Below are 26,063 nucleotides of genomic sequence, written 5' to 3'. Positions count from 1 at the left end.
GAACAGCGCGGGAAACGTAAACATATCACTGTTGGGGGAAAAAAAAAAAAAAAATCAGCAAATAATACCTAAACATGACAACGGTGCTTGTAATCTTGCTGAATAGCTGAGTTTCGCAAATATCTAGCAGCTTTACTTTTGTAATAATAAACAAGTGTTTTCATGACGCTCTGATCTTAAAAACCAAAGACTTTTAACATGCGTGCACACAAACAGACAATTATAAAAAAAAAACTTTAAAAACCTGAAGCCTTGGCGGATGCAGCAGTTGCAACAAAGAAGTCGTCCCTCCACGTAAAGAGAAGTCGCTAGCAAGCGAGCAATGGCGAGCCGGCACCAGAAAGTGCTAACCTCACACACAGAGGTGAAGATTTGGGTGTGTTCCACTTTATATCACAGTATGAGAGGGTGTTGATACTGTTAGTGAGGATTCTTGGTCTAATGTTTCCATGTAAATCAAGTTGCCGTGCATTTTAACATGCCGTCATTTCCCGCGGGACTTCACAGCCTTGTTGATGTTCACCGTGGATACCGCTAGCCCAAAATGGCCGCCACGGCCCACAATGCAACAAAGTCCCCTTAGCACACAGTATTTATTGTATGTGAAAATTACACTGCACATTGATTTGCGAGCAGTTATTTCTTAATAAAAAATTGTTTTTTTACTTCTTATTTCATGGAACTGTTTATTTTTAAACATTTGTTGCAACTGTAAAAATGAAAACATAACTTTGTTCCGGGAAGTTTAATTGTACTTGCATTCATTTCAACGAGGAACAAAGACTTGTGAACCGAGTTAAAGAACAAATGAAAAAGCTGAGCTTCCACTCTATATACTGTTGTCTCTGGCGTTTCTATGATTGGGTTATATGATAAACTTGGAGAAGCTTGGAGGAAATGTGTTCTTACCTGGGTTGAGTTGTGCTGCTTGTGAAATTGAAATCACTCAAATTCCACCAACCAATGTGATGATAGTTCAGAAATGACTGTGGATGGGCATTAGTATATGGATTTGTTGATGGGCTGCAGAATATGTCAGAGGATATATTCCGCCAAATTTTAATGGCGTTATGCCATATGGTAAATTGGGGGGGATGGGCACAGTTTAATGTGAGACCATATGATTAAGAAGATACTGTATCAGAGTTGGTGTTTCATACTGCAATGACACATAAATGAATGGAGCACAGTTTGAGTCCAGCAAAGTCAACATGTCATTAAATAATTTTATTTCTCAATGTCACCCTTAGATATTCTTATTCAGCCATGGTGTCTCCAACAACTCCTTATTGGCAGAGCATGCATGATGATATCATTTTCATTGCTAATCTACATGCTTATGTTGCGCTTGATTGTCATTGAAGGGATTCCTTGCATTTCCATGACCTTAAAACCAAGGTATGTGCCAAACAATAACACCATCTCAAGTACAGGTTATAGAGTACGGGATCGACACTAAAATCTGCTCTATTCTATGCTGTTCCTGTGGCAGAAATCTTGCCTCACTCATTCAGATGCGTGTAACGTGAAATCGCTTGAGTGGCCATGATCCGCAGCCACTGGACAGCCACTCTTCGCTGCCCCATTTTAAACAGAACCAAATACATTCTTCCCAAAATGGAGTAACATGTAACTAACATGTCAACAAAACATTATGGAGCGTATAAGATGACACGGGTGTATCAACTGTAATTTTGGTACATTTCACATCTGCTTCTTATAAAAGAATTTGAAAATACGGCCATGTAATTGTAAGGGTCTCAAAAACTGTAAGCTTGTGAAGCCAGAGACTCTGCAACTATTCAAAATGCTAGATTTTGAGTTGCTATCCCAATTATGCAGTTAGGTGCCCCAAAGAGGTTTGAGAAACGATTAAAAAAAGCAGTTTTTCACAAACGCATTGCTTTGGTTCTGAAAATCTGCTCCTGTGAAATACAGTTCACTTCTAATGTACTGTGAAAATGAATCGGTTATTCTGAATGCGGGTAAACCAGACACACTCTGCTTAGGGCCAAATTAATCGCCCCTCAAAATTATGACTTATTTGTGCTGCGCGGTTTAAATAGAAAAAAACAACACTGGTTACTTCTCTATAAATTACTATATCAATGTCAAGTATATTGGATATATTTTTAAAGGTATGTTCTGAACTGCTTCTGGCAGCCCAGCCGCTGAAATTAGGCCACACCCACATGCAAGGCTAGTGTGGCTCATGGAAAGTTACTGGCCTGTACCATTTCAAACCAAGAGGGGAGCCGAATGAAGAATGACTACAAGGAATGCAGCAGCGTGTCACTCACCTGTAACAAAATTCTGCTGCCAGAGGCCATAGGATGATGTTCAACATAAGCCTAATGTAATCTTACATTATTTTAATAAACCAAGTTGTGATGCTTGCAGTGTCAAATTGAGTTTATTCATTTTTGCAGTAAAGCTCTTTATTACACCCACAAGCTCGACAACTTCTAAACCTGTTCTCAAACTCTCATGTCTGCAGTCTGCTGAGCATGGTGCTCGTTTTAGCTCAAACACAATCATTTCAATGGAATGGTTTGAAGCATCCAGATGCGAGACACTGAGTACACATGGATCGACATTGAATACTAAATGTTAAGTACCAAGAAAATCTGTTCAAATCAAAGCAAACCGTGGGACTCCCGGTAGAAAGTAAGACGATAGACCAAAAAGCAGTGTTGAGCATAGCAATTCAAAACATCCAAACATAGAGCCAGGCAACAGACACTGTTGTGATGTAAGCCCGTATTCTATTCTCGGCCTCTAGAGGGCTCATTTATAATCGAAACAATGTTGAGACCTCAGCCAATATGTGTTAGGTGTCATGGCTGTCTTGTGACATTTCTCAATAATTTTTTTGCACAATCTCAAATAATCTATCGTGAGTATATTTATGCAAAATCACTAATATGACAAGCTAAAAAAAACATGCTGTTTTCACATTGTAAATCAATCGAAAATACAAAATGACATTTCTTTAAGAATTGTGTGCATGAAAAAATATGCTGTAAGATGTATTGAAATGTACTGCAGTGTAGGCAATGGAGAATGTCGAAAAAAATGCTCAACTTCTTGCTCATAAAATGAGAAGCAGTAAAATGGCAACAGTTGGAATGGTAACATGGCATATGGTGCTCCGATCGCACTCTTGAGTCCCCTCCCCCTTTCCTTAACATGGCACGTTACAGACCACATCAGTAATTGCATCATAACAAGTTTGGCCATTTTCTGCATCGCTAATTTGGAATAATGTACTGCTTTTGCAAAGGAATGGAAATTTGGATGGAATGATTTTTTCAATTAGATTCATTAATAAACAGAATAAAGAATGGACAGAATAATCAATTCTAAAAATAGTCATGAGTGAACAGCTCTAAATTTTTGAAAATACACAGCTAATCTTTCTAATAGTTATTGACCGATCTCACTTCACGGAGAATCGATCTGATTTGGTTATAAAATGTGAAATTCTGTAAAAGGTGGAAATTTTAGTCATGTAAAAAAATAACTACGAAGATTCCTGGATCACATCAACATTTATAAATTTTTATGGCTTGAATTGGTCGAGAAATGTGCAAGTTTTACTGACAAAAAAAATGCTTCAAATAAAAATCAATATAAAGTGTATGAGTGTAGAATAACTACAATTTCGAAAAGCGGGTGCTAACCTAATGTGTCTTGTTCAAAGTACAAAATGTACCAGCATGCAATTCAAAGAAAACTGTTCAAATAGTGTAACAGTAAAATCCGTCCATATGAAAAGCCAAATGTAGGGAAAAAATCTGTCTTTGTTTTGATAAAATGCGATAAAAGGTTGAATTTTCTTGTATGCTAGCTATAGCCGCAGTACCATCACTCACCGACAGTCGCGTCGTCAAGCGATGTTCCTGCGATTTTTTCCGTGTCGCGAGCGGTCCAAGAAGAAGTCTGTCTGCTTCTTTTTCCACGCTTCGGGATGTTGTAGCAACGCTACTTTGTTAAAGGTCCGCTGGCCCGGGGAAACGGGGGGAACCGGCTTAACCGTGCCACAACGGCGACCAACAGCGGCAGCGGCGGTGTGGTGCTTGGCTCGGTTTAGCGCTCGCGAACCGACTCCAGTCCCGTTTGACTAGTCGTCCGGTCGCTAGCAGTCGCTCCTCCTCTTTTCCAGCGCACAAAAAAAAAAACGTCTGTGGCGCGGAGGCGGGAAGAGTGAACTGCTCGAGGAGGGGAAGGAGGAGAAGACTGGGAGGGGAGGTGATGGGCTCGACCAACCCTCGAGTCCTGGTCGTCAGTTGGTTTGTGTCCCGAACGGAGTGAGAGAAACTGTGCTAAAACTAAGCAACAGAAAAGTGAAGTTTCAGACTGTATACTGAGACAGGACGTTAATATGGCGGATTGGCGGCGGCCGAGATTGGTTGACCCGAGGGGAGGGATTAAATGGCGGGGGAGGAGTCAATTCGAAAAAAACGACTCCAAGCAGCACTGATCTGTCGAAACCGCATGATCCTGGAGCAGTACAATGTAGTACTGAATTTGGCACATTTGCCTCACAGTTCTTACGTTCGGGGGGTTGAAATTTTGCAGTGCTAGTGGCGTGCCATGTCATCTCATCGCAATGTAGAAAACATCCACAGCTTGCAATTGTGTCACGCACATATGGTCAGAATCAATAATTATCTCAAAATATGACAAAAAACATAAATCGAGTATATCATATTCACCAGAGATGCACATTATTAAATACATTACTGGCATTATTAAATCACTACAGACGTGCTTTGTTGGTCAAAATCAATTCTCTCAGACCAACCAATCAACGGACAGATCCAATGCTGAAGTTCTTGAGGGCCATTCATTCATTCATTCATCTTCCGAACCGCTTTATCCTCTCTAGGGATAAAAGGGGGTGCTGGAGCCTATCCCAGCTGTCTTCGGGCAGAAGGCGGGGAACACTCTGAATCAGTTGCCAGCCAATTGCAGGGCACACAGAGACGAACATCCATGCACGCCCACACTCACACCTAGGGACAATTAAGAGTGTTCAATCAGCCTGCCATGCATGTTTTTTGGAATGTGGGAGGAAACCGGAGTACCCAGAGAAAACCAACGCTGGCCCGGGGGGAACATGCAAACTCCACACAGGGAGGCCGGAGCTGGAGTTGAACCACTGCACTGTGAAGACGACGTGCTAACCGCTGGACTACCTAACGGCCCTCTTGAGGGCCAGTTCATTCAAATTTGAAATCTGATTGGTTAAAGATCATTAAGTCCTCATCACTAATATTCTGCAGTTAAAAGTACATTGGCAAGCTTGACTGATTCTGAAAGCCGTGGGAAAATTAGATTGACATGATAACACATCAAGGCTGAAATCCAATTAGACAAAAAAAACAACAACAACAACAAAAATATCACGCTGTGCACCAAATAATGATCCCAGAACATTTAAACATTTCAAACTCTTGTTGCAACATTACCACCCCCCCCCCACCTCCCCCATAAGAAAATGGCTAAGATCATTTGATTTTGAAAAAGAGAATGCTGGGTGTTATGTCCCCACTTTGCAATTACTACTTTCCTAACCAATTTATTAGGATTTCGACCTGCGATATACTCTCTCATTTTAAAAAGACATACTGTATAATGCACACAACTCTATTTTCAGCTCGGCACCTTATGTTGAGCAGCTATTCATTACCCATTGATCAGCTGTGATTCATCAATGACAGTTGTGATCCGGAACTCTCTTTCTGGACCATATTGATTATCACCCTGCTTTGTTTCCTGCCTGTTGAACCTCTACTGGAATCCTCCATCATACCTCTGTTCGCTGTCAGGCCGGCTGACTATCGAGTGTTGGCCAATGCTAGCTAGCTTAAATGGCATTTGGCCAGCATCTTAGGGTATTTCACAAACGTCAAATTAAGTGACATTTTCAGCGAATATGATTTAAGTTCTGCAGAAACGTACGCAAGTTACGAGTTCGCAAATGTTCAAACTCGAATCGGAAGGCGTTCATTGTACCATGGGTTTTATAACTTTTTCTTCTTAAATTTTTTTTTTCCTAGCGTTAAAGACAGTTCAGGTTCACTCACAAGTAACACAAGGGTTAACTAATTGTAAGAAGAATCAGTTAAATGGTGCAACAATGGTGAACATTACAGGATTCTTGATTCAGTGTTGGAAAATGCTCCGCAGGCCGGGTTAAAGAATGGAACTGGTCTTATGAGGCCTGCGGGCCATACTTTGCCTTCCACACTGTTTGATCTAAGATGGACTTACACTGCAGTGTCCAATTCCCATTTAGGTCCGATATCACTTTCACATGTCTATTTACATGGACGTTACAAATGACGCATATCTCATAACACTGCGTATAATTTCATTGAACACCTGAAGCAAGCCACTAGCTGTTGAATTGTATGTACACAATTACACAAGTCACCTAAAAACATCCTCATTTTACTCGTTTCCACTTGTTTATTTGTCAGAGGAGTATAGGTGACAGTCAATTCTAGACTAAATAGTGTTGTATCACCCACTAACAACAAAAATCATCCCTTGTACGTATTAAATGTGTCACGATTATAATAACAGAGTGACCGGAATGTCTATTTCCCCCATCCTGCTGACCTCATGCGGCAGTCAGCCATTTTGTGAATGTGCCTTTAATGTGCAGTTCTCCAGTCAGCCACAAGAGGGTAAATCATGCTAATGTAGCAAAGTAGCAAGACGCTTCAGTGTTTCTATTGCTGTAATACACAGGCTAAATCCCTTTGTTGTGAACCTGTTTCAGCTCCAACAGACAAAAGATGTGGAACAAGAATTGACAGTTCTCTCTGGTTCTCACACAACTGCACATCACACAGAATCAGTCGGTTAAAAGTTAAGGGAGTCCTTATTCTAACCTTTACTCAACACAAACAATTGGTTTACGATGGAATTCTACCAAATCTTTGAAACGGCATGATGTCGAATGAGGTTACATTTCTCGAAATGTAAAGCTTGGCTGAAACGTAAACATTAGCTTCAGGAACATCCTTATACTATGGAGAGTTCCTTCACCACTCACAGTTGTGAATTGACGCAATATCGTTGAACAAAAACATAAGATCAAAAAAGTAAAACAATTGCGAAATGTTTAATAAATCCAAACTTTGTATGACATTGATACCTGCATTTTGTCCCTGTAACTAAGACTTTTTTCTAATGAATAGATCAGTTGTATTCCCGCGTTGAACATTAAATTTTTATTTTATTATTCGGCTGTGTTTTGGGTTTTTTTTTGGGGGGGGGGGGGTAGGGACTGCTTATTTTGCGAATCAAACTGCAACACCCATGACAAGCTATAGTTTTATGAAATATTGAAAGTTTTTCAAAAATGACTGTTTGACTCTGAATTACTCCCGCAGACAGTCAAGTACTGTCTGTCTCACATCAACATTGTGTTATCAGGTCTACTGCTAACAGTCAAATCCTTCAGGGTTGTTAAATTCAAGACTGGATGGAGACTGTTGTTCAATTATAAGGAAACAGATGGCCTTGGTTTATTGCCATCTACTGGTTTTTGGAGGAAATCCCCTCTTGTTTTTTATGACTTCCCTATTTTCTGCAAGGACGAAAATACTGTAGTCACATTAAAGGTAACCAGACCAAATCTTGCTGCCTGGAAAGAATAAGAAACTCCTGCATTTGACAAGGATCTGGGTAAAACTGTGAGAGATTTATCTACGACATCATTGCAACCGTCTACTCCCCGAGAATGACAAAGGCACCGCCTATCCACTCATGATCCTCATGAACCAGGAAGTAGCCTGCTAACAAACAACCAAACCCAAACAGAGGACTCTACTTTTTTTTTCTTATCTTTTGGTTACTCCCGTCTGTTGAGTGTCATTCTAGTCGAAAAGGCTTATGAAAGCATAGCCACGATAACAAGCTGAATGGTGGTGCGCAAAACCAAAGTGAGGTTGCAAAGAATTTCATAACGGTGATCTGGACAATCCGACTTGTAGCTAGGGGGAAACTTTGGGCTACGTCTCACCGAAGGTCTGCTTACTGTAATCTTATTTGTAATACTAAGAGAGGAAGTTGCTGTCCATGTCCCCATTTGCTTTCTCAGTCAACAAGGCGTGTGAGACGGAAGCTTTGTTGCCTATCAATTGAATCGATACTGGTTCAGCCAAAGTATTCCGACGATGATTCTGAAACTTCAGTTCCTCCTTCCTTCTGTCGATCCCTCTGCTGGTTGCTGCCACGCCTTGCTCAGTGTGTACTTATCTGCCACAAATGTTATCCAGTTATCAAGGTTGCAAGCTGACATTTGGGGGATGTAAGGTGGAAGATGGCAAGGGCTTAAACGGGAGAATCTTAAATGTCGACAGCCTTCATTTCTAAAGCAGTCTCTTTGTTCTGCGGGTCTGCACAAGTTCAATTAGACGACAGCACTCTTATTTTCTGCTTGAGGGTGGTGTCAGAGACATTAAAGCGTTAAAATCCACTGGGAGGTTTCAAGGTAACAAGCTCCATGACAATTCAGTTTCTTCTTACTGTCTCATAAAAGGCATTGGCATCAACACCCAATATATTCTTCTAGAGTGTTTAGACCAGATGAGCCTGCTCTTACTTCATTAGTGTGCCAAGACCAATATTGGCAACATGATAGAACTACAAAGTGTATGCCAACCTAGTTGGTGCCAGGACCATACATAGACGACAATTGAACATTTGAAAAGGGGAAGACAATTTGACCGTGTCCTGTTTTATATTTGATGTGACGTACTACAGGTAGTATATCTGCCTCATAATTTGGTGAGTTTGTGTTCTAATCAATAATGTTCTCACAGTTCTTGCACATTAGGTTTATTGAAGACTCCAAACTGGTGTGATGAATGTGAGCGTGAATGCTTGTCTACATCTGACCTGGGATTGGCTAGCTACCAGTCCAGGGTGTCTGCCGCGTTTCGCTCAAAGACATTTGGGATGGGCTCTGAACAGGACAAGTACAATAGGAAAAACATGGATGACAAACTGGGGGAAAAATCATCCGTCCGCCTGAACCTCTTTCGCTTGTACAGTAAATGTAGATCGGAAAATATTGATAAACATAACAGCATGTCGCCCAATCTCCTTAAACACAGTAGAACTCCATTTTGAGCCTGATATGGACGATCCACCGAAGTGACACCCATGGTGTTAAAATTTGAAATATTACACTCATCGGTTGTTTTTTTTTTGTTCTCCCCAGTACAAGCCTGACCTCTAGTGGTCTTACGTATACACAGCACATTTTGCACATGTATTTGGACAAGCGTTAAAACCCCACTTTGTATGCAAGATCTTCCTTTTATCACTGGGCAGTAACACAAATATATTTATTTGCACTTATAAAATATGTTTGTTCATTATAACCACGTAATATGTTGTTTTAATTTGGGGATAAGCTCGTCGCCATTGTTTCTCTCTCGCTCTCTCTCACTTGTCTGTTTGGGAATTATGATTTCTCTGTGAGTCAAAGCAAGACGTTGTGGTTAGGAAGAGGAGGAGCATTTGCGCGGGGCAGGTGGCGACAGTCTGTGCCTGCGCCTGTGCGACTTTATGATCTCCGCTCAGGAACGGATTCTTCGTAGAAAGCAGCCATCAGGTTGTGTTTGAACTGTCTCCTGGTATGCAAGTGTTTTTTCTTTAAATTGTATCTGGCATCGTTCTCAATGTGCTTGTCGACTCAAGGGTTATCATTTTCCCTTGACCGACAGCAAATGTACCAGCCGAACATTTCACACGAAAAAGGTGAGGAAATTTCAACTTGAAGACAAAATGTTAATTTACAAAGGGGGAAATAATTGTTTTTTCTTCTTTCTACCTACATTCTTGCTGCTGGAGGCTGTAAATTTCCCTAGTGTGGGACAAATAAAGGAGATCTTATCTTAAAACTACTGTCCGGTCGTATGTTACTGCACCGGCGATAAAGTAACATATGCTTCTTATAAGTACAATAGTGTCATAAATAACATGAAAATACTGTAATTGTACTTAGCAAAAATGGAAAAGCACTAGTATAGTGCAAGCGAGGCAATATTAAACTATATTCTCGCTATCCAAAAAAAAAAAAAAACGGACCTACACGTCTTTAGATTTTTTAAAAAACTTTTGTGTTCATGAAACACGCACACAAAATTGTTTCAGACCTAGTTTTGAAATCATGAGTTAGACACTGTCCAAGCTATTTGTTGGGCAGCAAATAGCAATAGAATAAAGTCTTGCTGGAGCAGTGTTGCCCAATCGAATCATTTTGCGTAAAATAATCCACATAGCTACTGAATAACTCGAGATATATACCGTTAGGACAAGACGTTATTCAACAATCACATCCTTTGTATATCATTTATTGTAAAATAGTCTGCATGGCTAGTGACTAACTGAAGTTAGGACCAGAATTATTCACAGAACATACAAGCCATTTCCCCTTCATATACCACCACGTACAACAGAGATTGACTTGTAGACTTTGAGCTTTCGTTTTTAAAAGGCTCCACAAAAATATGGCAAATTCAGAGTTTTTTACTTTCAGATGCTCTGCCAGTCCTTCGCCTGCTGCTTGTTTGGACACCATATGGTGTAGAACCGATAAAGCGCTTTATAAGTGCACTCCATTGTTGGTGGTTCTTTGTTAGCTGCCTTTAGTAGGTAACATCAGAACGCAGCCTTGCCATGGAAAAAATATTCCCTTGGCAAAATCATAAATCTTTGTCATTGGCCCAAAATCTGTGGTCCAAACAGGATGTACATAAACCTCCAATGAATTGGTAAATTATTGAGTCGGTTTGACAGAATATAATATCGCTGATTAAAGATTGCAAATTGACAAACAATGACTCAATTGAGTTCTTCTTTGAGCCTAACATTCTTTTTGGAACATGGAAAGAAGCCAGAGGACATGGAGGAAATCCACACAAGGGTTTTAGCCAAGATTCAAACCTTGGATCTCTCAATGTGGTGTAAAGACTCACTAAAAACATTCAAATGAAAATATTTCCATGGGAATGTACATTTATTAAATAAATTCCAATAAATAAGACAAAAAATGCTGTAAAATATACTGTATCTCAAGAATTTGCAGCAATTCTGAGAAGTTATGGATGGTTAGAAATCACAAAGGATGAGCAATCTGTCTGATCGTTGACTGCCAACTTTGTAGACTGCAGTGCGTCACCCCACTTCCTGTATTTAAATATAACATGTTCCGAAATAGTTACTGTAACAGTGTGCAGTGATTGGCTTTGGGCGCACAGACCATTTAGATTCAAGCATGCACAAGCGAACAGACCAGACAAAGAAGTGATTTCACACGGTTTCCTGACCTCACCAAAATCACAAACACCTGTGTCTAATTTGCATCACACATCTCGTATCTCAAATCAAAATCACAGAAATGTGCACGTTTGTATAAAACAATGATTCATTAAAAAAAAAAAAAGAACCAGATTGAAAAAAGTGCCTGTAATTTATGGCATATTTGTGTACTCACAGCAAGAACACTTACCGGTAACAGAGTGAGAAATCATGTTGAGTCATACTTTTGAACCCCAAGCTATATATGGTTTAGTATAACTTAATAATGATTAATTATGACCTTCTGGACTTATTTTTAAACAAAAACTATTGGCAAAAACGACACCGCCCGCGCCCAAACAAAAACCTTGCGAAATTTCTTGCGAGGATGCAGAGATATCATGGAGAAGAGTGCTGCCACCAAGTGGTAGAGATAAGTATGCCAAGTGAATGACGTCACCATTGGTCTTTTTCTGCTACATACAGGTAAGCTTTAAATGAAATAAATAGGCCTCAACTCGTGCCAGCTGGGTACTAAACACCTCTGAGAAGGAGTTAAACATTATGCTGTTGTTATGTAACCCTGGCACACATTTGTGCTCTTCTTGTTGATTTGTCTGGATAGCGTACATATGTTAAACTGCAGTTTTGTACCTGTAAACTGTTTTGAAATTAAACAATGATAAATTAGATTGTTTTTCTATGCGAGACACACATGAATGACAATTGTGATTAATCAAACGAGCCTATATGTCCATCAGTTACAACACCTACAGTATGTAATAAAACCCAAAATAAAGACAAAAATTTAACAAATTCGCTGGGACTCCTCCTCAGCTCCGACTAACCCACAAACATCGTCCCAGCATTGGCAGTCTTTTGTATCATGGCACCAAGACAATGGGTGGTACACCCAAATATTGACTTACTTTGACAAGCAAGGGGTGGTTATCGAAAAATGAACAATTAAATGACACTGATATGTACACATTGAAGTGTGTTTCAAGCATGCAGCGATGCCAGTCATGAGCATATAATGTCGAGCATATCTGTCGGCATAACCGAAGTTGTACGACAACACTGACTGATCACAGGTTGCTTTCCTGGGTGTCAACGGGGTGCAGGCCTCCGTTCTCATGGAGTCTCTTGGCACGGTATGTTTCGTAGTGAATGTTATGTGTCACCTCCTTCAGATCCTGCAAATGAGACCTGCGCAAAGAAAGGGGCGTTTGTGTTTAAATGCAGTAAATTCAGATCAACCTTGTCGACTATTTCATCATGTAGTGGCCCGGTACACTTTTTTCTAGAACAGTACGAGTAGAAAGGTTTTATTGTCTTTGTGGGGATGTGCCTGCTCAGTGATTTCTTGATTTCGTCAAATATATACAACTGAATGCATGAAGTGATGAAGCCTACTCGGATGAGAGGCAAAACATCCCCTAAGACAACCAGAAAAATCAAATTTTGATTATTTCAGTGCCCTGAGAATACAAAGGAAGCAGTTTTTTACCTGATGATGAAGTCTCTCAGCTGGGCAAACTCACAATGAGTCATATTTTCAACTACGACAAAAACAAAAAGCAGAACCCGTCAATACCTTCCGCGTGGCGGATGCTGGGAACGTTCAAAGAAACGAGTGCTCACCTTCGACAACTCCCCATGCGGTCTTCCTCCCCAAAACTCGCTTGCCATTCACTTGATATTCTTTGTCGCTGCCCACCACAGCAAAGGGCATCGCCTCCTGCGGACGCAAGACATTTCCATGAGCTTGAGCGGACTGCCGTGAGAGATGTTTGGCGAGTGTTGTGTGGAAAACCCCCAAAATCGCATACCCTGATCTTGTCGTTGTCACTCTTGTCCTCCATATCCTCGTCAAACTCTTTCTGCGGGTAAAACTCGATGCCGTTCATCTCCAGTTCTTTTTTCACCTGCATCACAAAGCAGGTAGAACAAGACAATGTAAAGCCAGACATTTGGCAATAACTTTGAGCTCAACCCTCTTGGCCCATCTTGCTTCTTTTTTTTTCCTAATCGAAAAATGGATTCGCATCATAGGCCCCTCTGGTGGTATGTGAAAAAAATATCACTCCTTAAGTGCTGTTCAGTTGTATTTAACCCTTTCGGGGACAGCGGTTATGACAGTGGACAGCCTATCAGGTTACAGGATGCGTGAAAGGGTTAACTTTTAAGTACAATATGCTTAGATTTAATCTTTATGAAATGTTTTTTGCAAAATATTTATTTCGTTGTTTTTATGTTGTTTTGGTGACATATGCAATCTGTTATAATTTAATCATGAATTCAGACAGTTTTATTTTGCCCATCTTAACAAGCAAAAGTTTGTGAGCATTTGCAAACCTTGACTTTTTTTTCATTAGGGTTCGTTCGAGGTCGCAAAGACGTTTGCCGGGCATTCTCAAATAGTTTTAGTGGTTGCAAACAGTTTTAACATGTTCAAACTTTCTTCGAACATTTGTGACCTTTGTTTAATCTTCGCCACTAAGTGGGATGCGAGCTGAATATCCAACTTAAGTGCTATGTTGATGTTCAAATTGCATAATGTTACGGTGACAAATAATATCTAATATACTTTTAAAGAACAATAATAATTGAAATTAAATAATAAAATATAATAATATAAATAATAATAGTCCAGAACCTCCTATGTCACAATTTGGTAAATTGAATATTATTTTCACAAATCGATACCATTGGTCAGTCCACCTGAGTGGCTGTTATTTTAAGAATAAGAAAACCTTTATTCGTCTCACAATGGAGAAATTCCCAATTTACAGCAGCAAAGTTATGAAAGGAAGAAAGTAGAAGAACAAAAAGTATTGGAGCTGCTGTAAAGGCAGCCAGTATCGCGGCGCCATCTTGAAGTCAAAATAGCATCAGAACAAAATAATACAATACAACACATAAGACACAGACAGTCATGCAATCTGAACCACTTTTTCGCATATTCTTTGCTTTGTTGTTTGAAGCACTTGATATCATTTTAAAACTTAATGACCATTCCGTAGTGTTGAAACTCGATTTCATCATGTAATGTAATGCAATTGTAACTGCTGTTGAACAAACATGACGGTCTCCGGAAAAGGGATGATTTTGGAGGTACGAGGATTCCGCCCATCTATTTAATTTTAAAAATGCCATCGTTTAGAAGTGCAAAGAGATTCACAGCTGAGTGTAACACGGCCACAATAATAAGCAAAAGGTATGCGTGCTTTCTCCAATGGAGCACCACTCACCCGTTGTTTGAACTCCTGTCTCTCGTCGGGCGTCATGGTATCAGCCTTGGCTATCACAGGGATGATGTTGACGGAGTGACTCAAGCGCTTCATGAACTCCACGTCGAGCTGCCGCAGTCTGTCGTGTACGGTCCATAAATGAAAAATACGAGAAAGTCAGTTGGGAGGGGAACTGTCACCCTCCATGAATGCACATGCGCTAATAATCAGAATGGCAAACGGAGGCCGGGGAAATTAAGTTGTCGTGTCTCATCTGTCTCATTAACCTTCACTGCTTTGAGAGTAAGAGCTTTTCTCGGTCGCAGTTTGATGATGCAGATGAAAGGATGAAATACAGTGAGGAGAATGAAAAAGAGCCCCGCTTACGAGTGTCCAGTCGGGGAGATGAAATAGAGACAGCAGTGCACTCTGGTATCTGGGATGCGCTTCTTTCTGGTGATATTCACCTCCTCTCTGAGGAACTTCTCATACTGCTCATTGATGTACTTGCAGATGGGCTCCCAGCTGCCGACGCAAATGAAAGAGTGAAATTGAGCAGGTTAAAACAAAAAATGTGGAGGACTAAACAGTTGCCCCATCTTCTGTAATTTGGTGTTTGAAGCTTCATATCGTGAAGTCAATCTGTACAGGAAGTGGAAACCCACTCACCAGTTGTCATTATTGATTAGATCGCCAAAGCCCGGGGTGTCAACAACAGTCAGCTTCATTTTCACACCGCCCTCCTCAATAACTGCGCATACAAAGAAGCATAAGAATGAAAATACAATATACGTGCTCACTACACACACCCGTTTGAGGAGATCGTTGTCCTCAATGCTCTCCCGTGCAAACCAAAATAGGAGAGAAAGCAGTGCACTGTAATTATTTTCGGAAAAAAACCCCAAAAACATTTGGGGTACAGTGAAACGCCTCTACAACGAAGCCTACATGGGCAAAAATATCCGCTAGTGTGAAAAAATTTTCATGCATGAGAGCCATTCCCACTTTTCTGCTCCCCCTACAACGAAAAGTTCCCCTGTTCTGTTATATGAAATAGTTTTCTCTGCTCTTGCCTCGCAACGCGATTCACTACAACGAAAACAAGCCTTCCGCAAAAGTCCAATCCAACCTCAGCATGCAACAGCAACCACCACACTGGTTTACACATGCGCAGTAGTACAGGCAATTATTTTTTTCAGACGCAGCACGAACGTTGCTAAAATGCATTGCTAAAATGGCGACAAAACGGACCTTTGCATAACAAGGAGTAGAAAGTAGAAAGCAAGAAAAGCTCAAATGCTTGAAGACAGGATAAAGGTAATAAAAATGAAGATGGAGGAAGCAAAAATAAAAGACAATATGCAAGAAATTGATGTAAGTGAAAGTCAATGCTGATCATTATGCAATTTCTTTCCCTTTTTTTCTTTCTACACTAGCTATATGAAGCGTCAAATAAGTGTATGCTCATACTTATGCACTATTGGAATAAAATAAAAAAGTACACATACTGTATACGTTTTTGTGTGTCTTTGTGTTTACATCTGAGATAAAATTTGCTTCAGTGAAAAGTCCCCCGTTGTGAAAAATTTCTTGCTACAAACCTGATTTCATTGTAGAGGAGTTTCACTGTATTTTATTCATGTATGAGGACAGCATGTTGAAATAGTGGTTTTGCATACCACCTCACAATCATACTGTAGGTTGTGTGTCGTTCATCTATATGTGCCTTGCGGTGGCTGTCAAGCAGCCCACGGTGTACCCAGCCTCCCGCCCGAAGTCAGCCGTGAGGAAAGGCTCCTAATTAGGACAAGTGCTCCAAAAAAGGGCTGGATTCATTAATGAAAATGTTGATGAATAGCAAAAGTATAATTTGCCGCTGCAGGAATGGCCATAAAAATGGACCAGCACAGCAGCTTATCACCGATTTATGACCTCTAACTCCCTGGTGCTCTAAATCACGGAGGATACCGTACAATGTTTATCCTCACGCCAGTGCAGTTTTAGTAGAAACGTCTGGCTGAAAGGACTGACAAAAGCATTGGTGTGATTTATCTTCAGGAAGGCCTTTAAGCAAGTCTCATAAGTGTCTACCTCCACATCAGTATTTGCTCAAAATACTGCCGACGGGCATTCAAGGAGTGCGATCCAGTCAAGGACAGTCTAAGATGGCTGATGACTACATAACATTTGTCACATTGAAGCTTTAGTCATAAATGGACATGTAGAAAAAAAGGTCAACCTTTTCAACACTTAATATCACTGGAGATCTGCAACGCTTGTTTTGCACAAAATGGAGATTTTATACCAGATGGTGAGTTCACTAAAATAGTCACCATAGTTTTTCTGACACCAACTGCATTATGGCTTTGCTTTGTTATAGCCTGAATGCCAACATGCTAATGGGCTATAGCATGATAGCAATTAAACCCAAGTGATCTCAAAATTGACCGCTAGATAGCTTGAATAAAAAGATTAGATATGAAAACAAGGCGAAACGCTCAACTCGTAAAAGCTGGACCTGAGCCTCTTTTTAAAAATCCCAACGCACTCAACTGCCCTGAATTTGTTTATATATGGATCAACATGTTGGCTCTGTGTCAGAACCCAGATCCTCTTGAGTTGCCCCGTTAGACAGAAAGATGAAAGCCTCCCATATCAACATCCTGCATGAGAATTGAGTTGGCGAGTGCATTATTTCATTTCTAAAGATAGAAATGCTGAGTGCGTGGCGCTGCGTGTACTCACCGTGAGACACAGATTTAATCTCGACAGTTTTGGGGATCTTGTCATCGCGGGACCATCCAGCACTCCTCCTGCTCACCTGCGACTTAAATAAGGTGTTCACCAGAGTTGACTTGCCCAGACCGCTGTGACCTGATGGTGAAAAGGGTCTCTGATCAAGAGGCCTGAAAAAGACGCTGTTGGTGTCCTACTTCACGGTACGAGAGGGCGGGACAGTAAATTAGGATTTATAATGGAAAAAAAGATCAACAATAAATGTGTGCTAAAGTTTAATTCTGATGCGAGATGATAGACGCAGTGTCAAACGTTCTTGGAGGATTGGCGTTTGTGTTTGGGACGTCACACAAAGATTAAAAAAAGCTGTCGAGTGTACATTGAGTTCCTTTTCATTTTTTGATGTTGTGACTTCACCCATCTTGTACGGAGCAGACAGGACCAAGTGTCCTATTTTATGACCAGCTAATTAGTTTCATTTCCGATTCTAGGGTTATTATCACATTTTACCCATCTGGAATCGCGGTGAAAAAGCTAAAGTGAATTATTCCATTAAATGAAGGTTGCGTAAACTTTAATAAATTGATGGATGGGGTCTGGTAAAACTTTTAAACACATATTTAAAAAAAAATCTAGTTAAAACGTGCATGTAAAATAGTTGATCTTAAAAATAGAATAATTAATACTAATGTTACAATCAATACATTTTTATTATTTAAAAATATACAGAAACATTTTATGTTTATATGCATAATTTAAATAAATGACCAGTTTATCTGGTGAAATAAATGAAATTAAAAATACATTATAACTTCCAATTTTAAGAAATATATGGCTGCATTCATCATATATACAGTATGACTCTGGATTTTAAATCCTTAGTGAGTCTCATGTGGCTTGTGAGCCGTAGTTTGCCCACACTTTCTTTTTGCTTTTTTTTCCCCCACGATGTTGACGTCTCACAAGCTTTTACGAGATCTCATGAGAGTCGATAGGTTCTTGAGAGTCACACTCACCGACAACCATGATGTTAAAGTCAAAGCCCGTCTTCATTGTCTTCTTCCTCATCTGTTCGATGATGGTGTCAATCCCGATGTACCCCAGCAAAGTGGACCCCCCGCTGGTGCTGTTGGAGGTGCTGTGACCGTGGCCCCCAAGGTGGGCTGCAGCATGACCCGCACCGTGGCTCACACTGTGGCCTACACCGTGACCAATGGCATGAGAGCCCCCGTGGCTCGGGGCGTGACTCCCGATGGGCACGGGGATGGCACTGGGAGCCGGCGCGGATACTCCACCCACGCCACCCATGCCCAGCCCCTGTGGCGGGAAGGGGTTGGAGGGGGAGGGAGCGCCCACATTGGGGGGTTTAGCGGGGACGGCCGGTTTGGGTCTCACTTCTGGAGGAACTATGTCCGACATGTCTGTAGAGGAGAGAGAAATAAAAAATATATATCAATCTTCATCCAGAAAGTCTGTCTATCTATAAGAAGTAGGTCAGTGGAGCAGCTGGGTCGCCTGCTCCTTTCTTTCTGTAGCTGGGTCACCGACTCCCTTCAACATCAGGGATGGGAAATGTATGGCTGATGGGCCAGAATTGACCCGTTCTGTTCTTTGATCTGACCCACTGAGTGTTTATTTTTTTCCAGAGTACAAGGACTGTGATATTTGTTGAATGAATCGCTTGAATGAAGTTTGAGCCTCAGAACTGTGAGGCAGACACGTTCATCACCAGGTAACCACACCGTCCTACTTTATTGGAACATGCCATGTGCCAAGCTATAATAAAAAGCAAGCTATGGGGCATTAAATAGGCCGCAAGCTGGATTTTGGACATCGATGCTATACAGTCATTCATCATGATCATGATCATGCAACACAAGAGTATTTGGTCCAGCATGTTGGAAAAAAAATTTGCCCCGAAAGTCTGGACACAAACTGTTGAGGCCAATGTGCAGTTATTACATGACGTTCACATTAGTCGTGCAATGGCAAATGTTGAAAATCATATTGCAGATGACGTTTGTTAATATTTCAATTGATAAAATGCAATTTCTTGAAGATTTGCATTTTTGCCTGTGAGTCCAGATTTTAGGGACACCCTGGTAAATATCGCAGAGGAGCTGACATAAAAAACCCTGAAATAATTGACCTACAGAAGCTACTAATACATAAAAATAAAACAATTGTTCAGAATTTAGTGAGAAACAAGGAGAAAGGAATCAGGATCCTCGCCACTGTATTACACCCAGACACCATTTTAAATATTTAACCAGGCAGACATGCTTGACTGTGACACCACTTGAGGTATTTTTTGAAAAAAAAAAAAAGCATGCTGCTTGGGCTGAATCAAGCAGTCCTTTTAGCTGACAGATGGTAAATATTAATAAAAATAACAGATAAAAGACAAGTGAGGTCCCAGCCTGCAGGCTTTGGGCACATGGAGCTGCCTGCTTCCAGTCAGGCTTCCTTTTAGTGCAATCTGGTCCTCATGAAGCAGGTCACCCTGGCTGTCAGTGCACATTTTACGACATGCAATGTACTGTGCTGCCATTTGGCACACATGCATGCACACTGTCACAGCAGCGCATGCTGAGTCGCCAAATGATGGTGATGGAGTGAATGAATACTTGAAAATTGCCACCTGTTCCTCTTAATTCAACACACCTTTCCATGTGTGAGTTTAACAATACAAGAATAAGACCACATTAAGCGCCTTCGTCTTCCGGTTCGTCACAACAAAAATCATCCGATAGCAGCCTGTGTCGGGCCCTATTGTCTCTCGCGTTGGACAAGCAAGACGGCTAGCGGCGAAGAGGAGCCACGCGTAGCAATGCAAGCAACTGCTTCGTCACTAACCTGAAGACGCGACGACGTCTCTTCGGGAGGCAGCTAATCTCGCCTAATTTCAACCAAGTAGTTTCTGACACGGCGGTGGCGAGGTGAGCAGATTGTTCTGGGTGCCTCTCCTCCTCTCCTGTCCTTCCCTCTGGCTCCCCCACTCCCTCCTTTTCTTTTCCTCCGTTACCAGGGCGACACGAGAGGAAAGAGGGCGTGGGACGATTCTGTGCGCACGCGCAATACGTCCACACCGCAACGGGCTAGTCGCTCGTTCAACCGGACGTTTTGATTACACTTATAAATTGGACAACTTTGTCCTCAATGAGTCAAACGTGCGTGTTTTCTAAACGTGAGTAGAAACTAGCATGGGGACTTCACACAGGAAGGCCAAAATTTGAACCCTGAACCTATTTATGATCAAATAAAAACTGATTGAAATACAGTGGTGAAATGTCATTTACCCTGCCCCATCCCCCACAGGATTGCAATGTGTAATTTTATTAGGAAAAAGTAGCACTCCATAATAATTTATGCTAGAAAAACATACAGCAAGTTCAAGGTTTTTTGTCACACCGTGTCAATTGAACGACCAAAGTGCTGCTCTTTCTGGTGTGCCTGCCTTGGCCACCTGGGGGCAGTATAATACAGACAGATGGATAGACCGTTAACTGAGAGGTCTCAACTTCTCTCAATAGGTCAGCACGAAGATGAGTCATTCTTTGCAGAGGACAAATAATATATGTGACCTTCGAGCACAGCGCGAGATAATTTGGAGAAAATTCAAGAAATTGAGATGTACAATTTCTGATGGGGCATTAAAAATTATACATCTTGTGTATAACATATATATATATATATATATGTACATATGTACATATATTCGTTTTAATCTTTCTTTATCTCTCTGTATCTCAATCCCTCCATCTTTCTCACATAAGGCCCACTCCATATTTTAATCCTGCCCACTGTGCAAGATTCCTATATTTTGTCAGCCACATAATTGTTCAAGTAATTTCACAATATTTTTGGGAAATGAGGAAAAACAATTTTCAGAACACACATTGGTATTTTTTAAAATTGATATTGTAACCAAACTTCAATCAGATGGGTGAACAAATAAGCGAAATAAAAGAAATATGAATGTTTTCTAAAAATTGCATGTTCTCTCAAAATATTGGCAAATGACTTTGGAAATTATGATATGTGGCCGAGGATATGTTGCATTAATTTAGGCATGTTTCATTGAAACATGTTATTTAAAATGCTTTATTTTTCCATTGTTGTATGAAGTCATTAATGTAATCAAATAATAATAATCTGTTATACTGCTAAATCATACACATCATACATCAGTTTCTGTGAGGACATGTGTGTACCAACGAAGTCCTTCTGCTCCTTCAACAATAACAAGCCATGGTTTACTCCCAAACTCAGGCAACTCAGGAAAGAGAAAGAGGCCGCATTTAGAAGTGGAGATCGGGCACTGTACAAACACGCCCGAAACCAATTGACAAAGGAAATTAACATCGCTAAGAGAAGCTATGCAGAGAGGCTGAAAAACCAGTTCTCTGCTAACGAGTATGTATGGAACGCATCTGTATGGAATGGCCTGAAAGCAATCACTAACTATAGAATGCCACCCCCCAAACTGTGAACAATAAGGGTCTTGCTAATGAACTAAACATGTTTTTCTGCCGATTTGAAAAGGTCACCCCCATTTCCCACACACACCCACCTCTACCAGAAACCACTCTACCTACCCCCCCCCCCCCCCCACCCTCTTTTTCTCCACTACAGATCCACGAACAGGATGTGAGACGGCTCTTCAAGCAGCAGAAGATCAAGAAAGCTGCGGGGCCCGACAAAGTGTCCCCCTCCTGCCTGAAAGTCTGCGCTGACCAGCTGGCTCCGGTCTTCACACAAATCTTCAACAGATCTCTGGAGCTGTGTGAGGTCCCATCCTGCTTCAAACAGTCTACCATCATCCCAGTTCCCAAGAAATCGGCAACATCGGAACTGAACGACTATAGGCCTGTCGCCCTGACGTCTGTGGTCATGAAGTCCTTTGAACGCCTTGTGCTGAACCACCTAAAGAACGTCACCGGACCCCTGCTGGACCATCTCCAGTTTGCCTACCGGGCAAACAGGTCTGTGAAAGACGCAGTCAACATAGGTCTGCACTACATCCTCGAGCACCTCGACAGCACAGGGACCTACGCAAGGATTCTGTTTGTGGATTTCAGCTCTGCGTTCAACACCATCATCCCGGAACTCCTCACCCCCAAACTTCTCCACCTCGGTGTGTCCCCTACGATCTGCCAGTGGATCCTCAGCTTCCTGACGGGACGGACACAACAGGTGAGACTGGGAGCAACAACATTATCAATACGCACCACCAGCACTGGAGCCCCACAGGGATGTGTCCTCTCTCCACTGCTCTTCTCTCTCTACACAAACGATTGCACCTCAACAGATCCAGCTGTCAAACTCATAAAGTTCGCAGACGACACCACGGTCATCGGTCTCATCAAAGACGGCGACGAGTCTGCGTACCACCAACAAGTGGAGCAGCTGGAGCTCTGGTGCAGCCGACACAACCTCGGGCTGAACACGCTCAAGACTGTAGAGATGATCGTGGACTTTAGGAAACATTCTTCTCCACAGTTGCCCCTCACACTATCCAACTGCCCTGTGTCAACCGTCGAGACCTTCAAGTTCCTGGGAATCACAGTCTCCCAGGACATGAAGTGGGAAGTCAACACCATCTCCATCCTGAAAAGGGCCCGGCAGAGGATGTACTTCCTGAGGCTGCTGAGGAAGCATGGCCTGCCACAGGAGGTGCTACGACAGTTCTACACGGCAGTCATCGAATCAATCCTGTGTTCTTCCATCACGGTTTGGTTTGGGGCCGCCACAAAAAAGGACAAAATCCGACTTCAACGGACAGTTAGGACGGCGGAAAAAATCGTTGGCACAGCCCTACCCACTCTTGAGGACTTGCACACTGCAAGAATCAAGACAAGGGCACGGAAAATCCTCCTGGATCCCCCGCACCCTGCCCACCACCTTTTCCAGCTACTCCCCTCAGGCAGACGCTACAGATCCATGCGCACCAAATCCAGTAGACACTTAAACAGCTTCTTCCCTCTAGCCATTAACTCCTTAAACAGTCACTGACGTAGTCACTCTTCTTGTACTACAAATACTGCTACTGGTTACTCTAAAATGGTTCAATGATTTGTTGTTTACGATGATACTAATGCAGCGTGTTATACCGGAGACAAATTCCTTGTGTGTTCTACATACTTGGCTAATAAAGATGATTCTGATTCTGAAAATCAGTAATTTAACTTTTTACATGTAAATGTTTTGTATATTTATCAAATCAAATAATAAGTTCATTGTAATGTAATTATTAATAAATAAACAAATTATTTACACATTGTTCTTCAAAGGAAGATCTTTTATGAGCACATTTTTTAACCTCATCTCAATTTCACATTTTTTTAAATGTGGCCCATCTGCAAAGGTTCGTAAATCTACATTATATGTGCAATTGCTGCAATCGTGTAAATCACCTGTACGCACGTTATCTCCTCCTTCCATTCTTCCCTGGCTCGTCTTCTTCAAATATTTATGTGCACCACATTGAAACACTGTGCTAACCAATGTTTTGTTCACTCAACATGTCTGCTACGACACTGATAAGCAGCGAGATCTGCGTTTGATCACGCCCCCAACACCCTGAGACGGCCTTCAGTCCTCTTTCGACTGCTCCGTACTCACCTTCATAAACTGAAACTGGGTAATAAATGCTGACGTAATAGGGATCGTCTGGTTCCTCCCCTGGAAGCCTTTTTGGAGTCGTTTTTGAACATTCGGGTGCAGACGGCCTGTCAAAAAGCTCCTCATCGAGGTTCGAGGGATGTTGTCGCAATTTGGTGGTAGCTTCAAGACTGTTGGCTCCTTTTAGAAAGTCATTAACTTCATCGACAGTTGTTGATGCGATTCCACTGTGCGGTACAGGTGATGTTTGGGAAGGATGCACCAGGTATGTCTTAAATGTTGTTCCTCTGTATGTCCACCAGGGAGCCTGCGTTGTTCCAGCCTTGTCCCTTGAGTAACTGCTGCATTCCTGTTCAACCGCAACATCCATCTGAGGCTTCGACCAGAATCTTTGCTTCTCTATGGATTCAGCCTTGACTTTTGTGTTGTATAATATATTTTTATTATCTTCTTCGGGATGCCACCTGAGTTGAGTGATGCAGGGATCCTCTCTCCAGCGTGTTCTCCAGGCCTCACCGCTGGCCTCAGACTTTTCAGGAGTCATCTGTCCAGCTGCTTGGTTCTCAGAGTGCATTTTTTCATATCCAGGCTGAGGAGAACACTGCAACAATTGGGCTTGAAGAAACAAGACACAACCTGATGAAATGAGGCATGTAATTCTTAATTTAAAAACTATGTGCAAATTAAACACACACACATTTATATATATGCTTCAATCACTTGTTGTTGTTTGTATTTATCGTCTTGGAGGATTTTGCGCAATTAGCTGTAGCCAACTTTGTCTATGTATACCTCGATTGGAAAAGTCCCACAACCCTTTCTGATCAAGCCTATCCCTCCTGGATTGGGGCTCAGTCTGGTCCTGTAATGCGTAGGGAACGTGGGGATGTCGTGAAAGGCTCGTTTTTAGTTGAAGACCATCAGAAGTGGGGGTGTTCGTCTTTGCCGAAAAGGTAACGGAAGTCGTTGCAGGACGTTTTACAGTTACTCCACCCTCATTCCTCTGCAGATGCTGGCCGTGTTTACTCCAAGGAGGACACTGTGATGAACAAGCAGTGCCAAAACATGTGGAGCTGTAGAGAGAGATGAAAATATTAAAGAGGACGTATGGAATGAGCTCACTATTCATAAGTGGCGGGCTATGCACTTTGTACCTTCTTGGGCAACTTCAATGGCGACTTGGCCTATTTGATCCAGCTCTTAATAACAATACTTTTATCTCACAATCAAGCATTAGTATATAGAAAGACAACACAGCAGCACAAAACGGCACCACAAACTCGTCTGTGTTGATTAGTTTTTGCTCTAGCAAATTTAGTCTCAAAGTGTGTGCCGCTATCTTGTGGTCAAGGGTGGTATTATACCTCAACAAGAGCCCAAAGTAGAAAAAAAAAAAGGGGGGGGGGGGGGAGAGACACATACAAGAGCGGGACTTCGAAGCCAAGGGTATTGCTGTAAATGTTTTTAACCACCCAAAATACTCGATCCATTTTTCTTTTACCTGTCAGCGCCCGAGAGCTTCTTTTGATTTCTTTCGTAGGTGACACCCTCGAGCCTATACGAAGGCATGTCAACTCCTTTCCTTTTCAGGGGAGCAGACAAAGGAGCGGATGAAAGGGGGGTAGGATGAGGAAGATGAGGATGATCTTTTGCTTGTTTGGAGGACGCCGACAGACGAGGGATTAAAGGTGACAGGCGGTCAAATACGCTCATTCTTCTTTCGTCTGCTGCTTTTTACGTTGGGGAAATGAGATGAGAGTGCAACCTGATGAAGAATGAAATAAAGAAACATTTGGAGGAGGCTTGCCAGTCCTAATGGGAAAAAAGGCAATCAACGAAACACATCCAGGTGTACAAATACAGACCCATTCCTCCATTTATTTTTAGAGGCAGACCAGCATTTAGACTAAGTGCAAAGTGAACGTAGTCAGGTGAGTGGAACTGTGAATACGCCATCACAAAGAGACATTACTCAACGTTTTAGCATTACTGTACACGGAACACAATTTTATTTTTACTTGAAGAACAACCGCACCTACATCAACCACTTTCACTACTGGAAGTGGTTCGCTTTGTCTTTCAGAGTAAGAGCGTCATACAAGGTAGCGCTATCTTAAATTAACTGTGTAAATGTTGCTAACT

The 26,063-nt window shown here is 41.7% G+C and overlaps 2 protein-coding genes across 5 annotated transcripts in view; both read right to left on the bottom strand.

Annotated features, from left to right (window-relative positions):
• The window catches only part of atf7ip (activating transcription factor 7 interacting protein), a 35,614-nt gene extending 31,262 nt beyond the window's left edge, over positions 1 to 4,352 (bottom strand). Inside the window, exon 1 of one of the 2 annotated variants that reach the window (XM_086119617.1) lies at positions 3,876 to 4,352. The gene's annotated coding sequence lies outside the window, so the exon portion shown is untranslated. The remainder of the gene's footprint in view (positions 1 to 3,875) is intronic. The other variant, XM_086119616.1, reaches the window with a different exon arrangement.
• A 6,676-nt stretch (positions 4,353 to 11,028) lies between these two features.
• On the bottom strand, positions 11,029 to 25,676 carry septin3 (septin 3). Of its 3 annotated transcripts, XM_086119167.1 has the most exons (12): positions 25,423 to 25,676; positions 24,714 to 24,994; positions 23,922 to 24,536; positions 18,314 to 18,718; positions 17,307 to 17,435; positions 15,231 to 15,312; positions 14,949 to 15,086; positions 14,583 to 14,700; positions 13,161 to 13,256; positions 12,973 to 13,069; positions 12,839 to 12,890; positions 11,029 to 12,537 (listed from the first exon to the last, which is right to left on the bottom strand). In XM_086119167.1, the coding sequence occupies exons 1-12, from the start codon at positions 25,632 to 25,634 to the stop codon at positions 12,417 to 12,419; spliced, it is 2,346 nt and encodes a 781-aa protein (XP_085975293.1). In that variant the 5' UTR covers positions 25,635 to 25,676; the 3' UTR covers positions 11,029 to 12,416. The 3 variants fall into 3 exon arrangements, with proteins under 3 accessions (XP_085975293.1, XP_085975291.1, XP_085975292.1); XM_086119165.1 differs by lacking the exons at positions 24,714 to 24,994; positions 25,423 to 25,676 and having other exon boundaries at positions 23,922 to 24,062; XM_086119166.1 differs by lacking the exons at positions 23,922 to 24,536; positions 24,714 to 24,994; positions 25,423 to 25,676 and adding an exon at positions 20,154 to 20,296.
• Between the last annotated feature and the right edge of the window lie 387 nt (positions 25,677 to 26,063).

Source organism: Hippocampus guttulatus, chromosome 9, assembly GCF_054856545.1.
Source record: "Hippocampus guttulatus isolate MCC_2025c chromosome 9, RoL_Hgut_1.0, whole genome shotgun sequence".
In the NCBI taxonomy this organism is placed as follows: Eukaryota; Metazoa; Chordata; class Actinopteri; order Syngnathiformes; family Syngnathidae; genus Hippocampus; species Hippocampus guttulatus.
The sequence above is the reverse complement of the archived record's forward strand: the minus strand, read 5'-3'. Positions and strand labels throughout refer to the sequence as shown.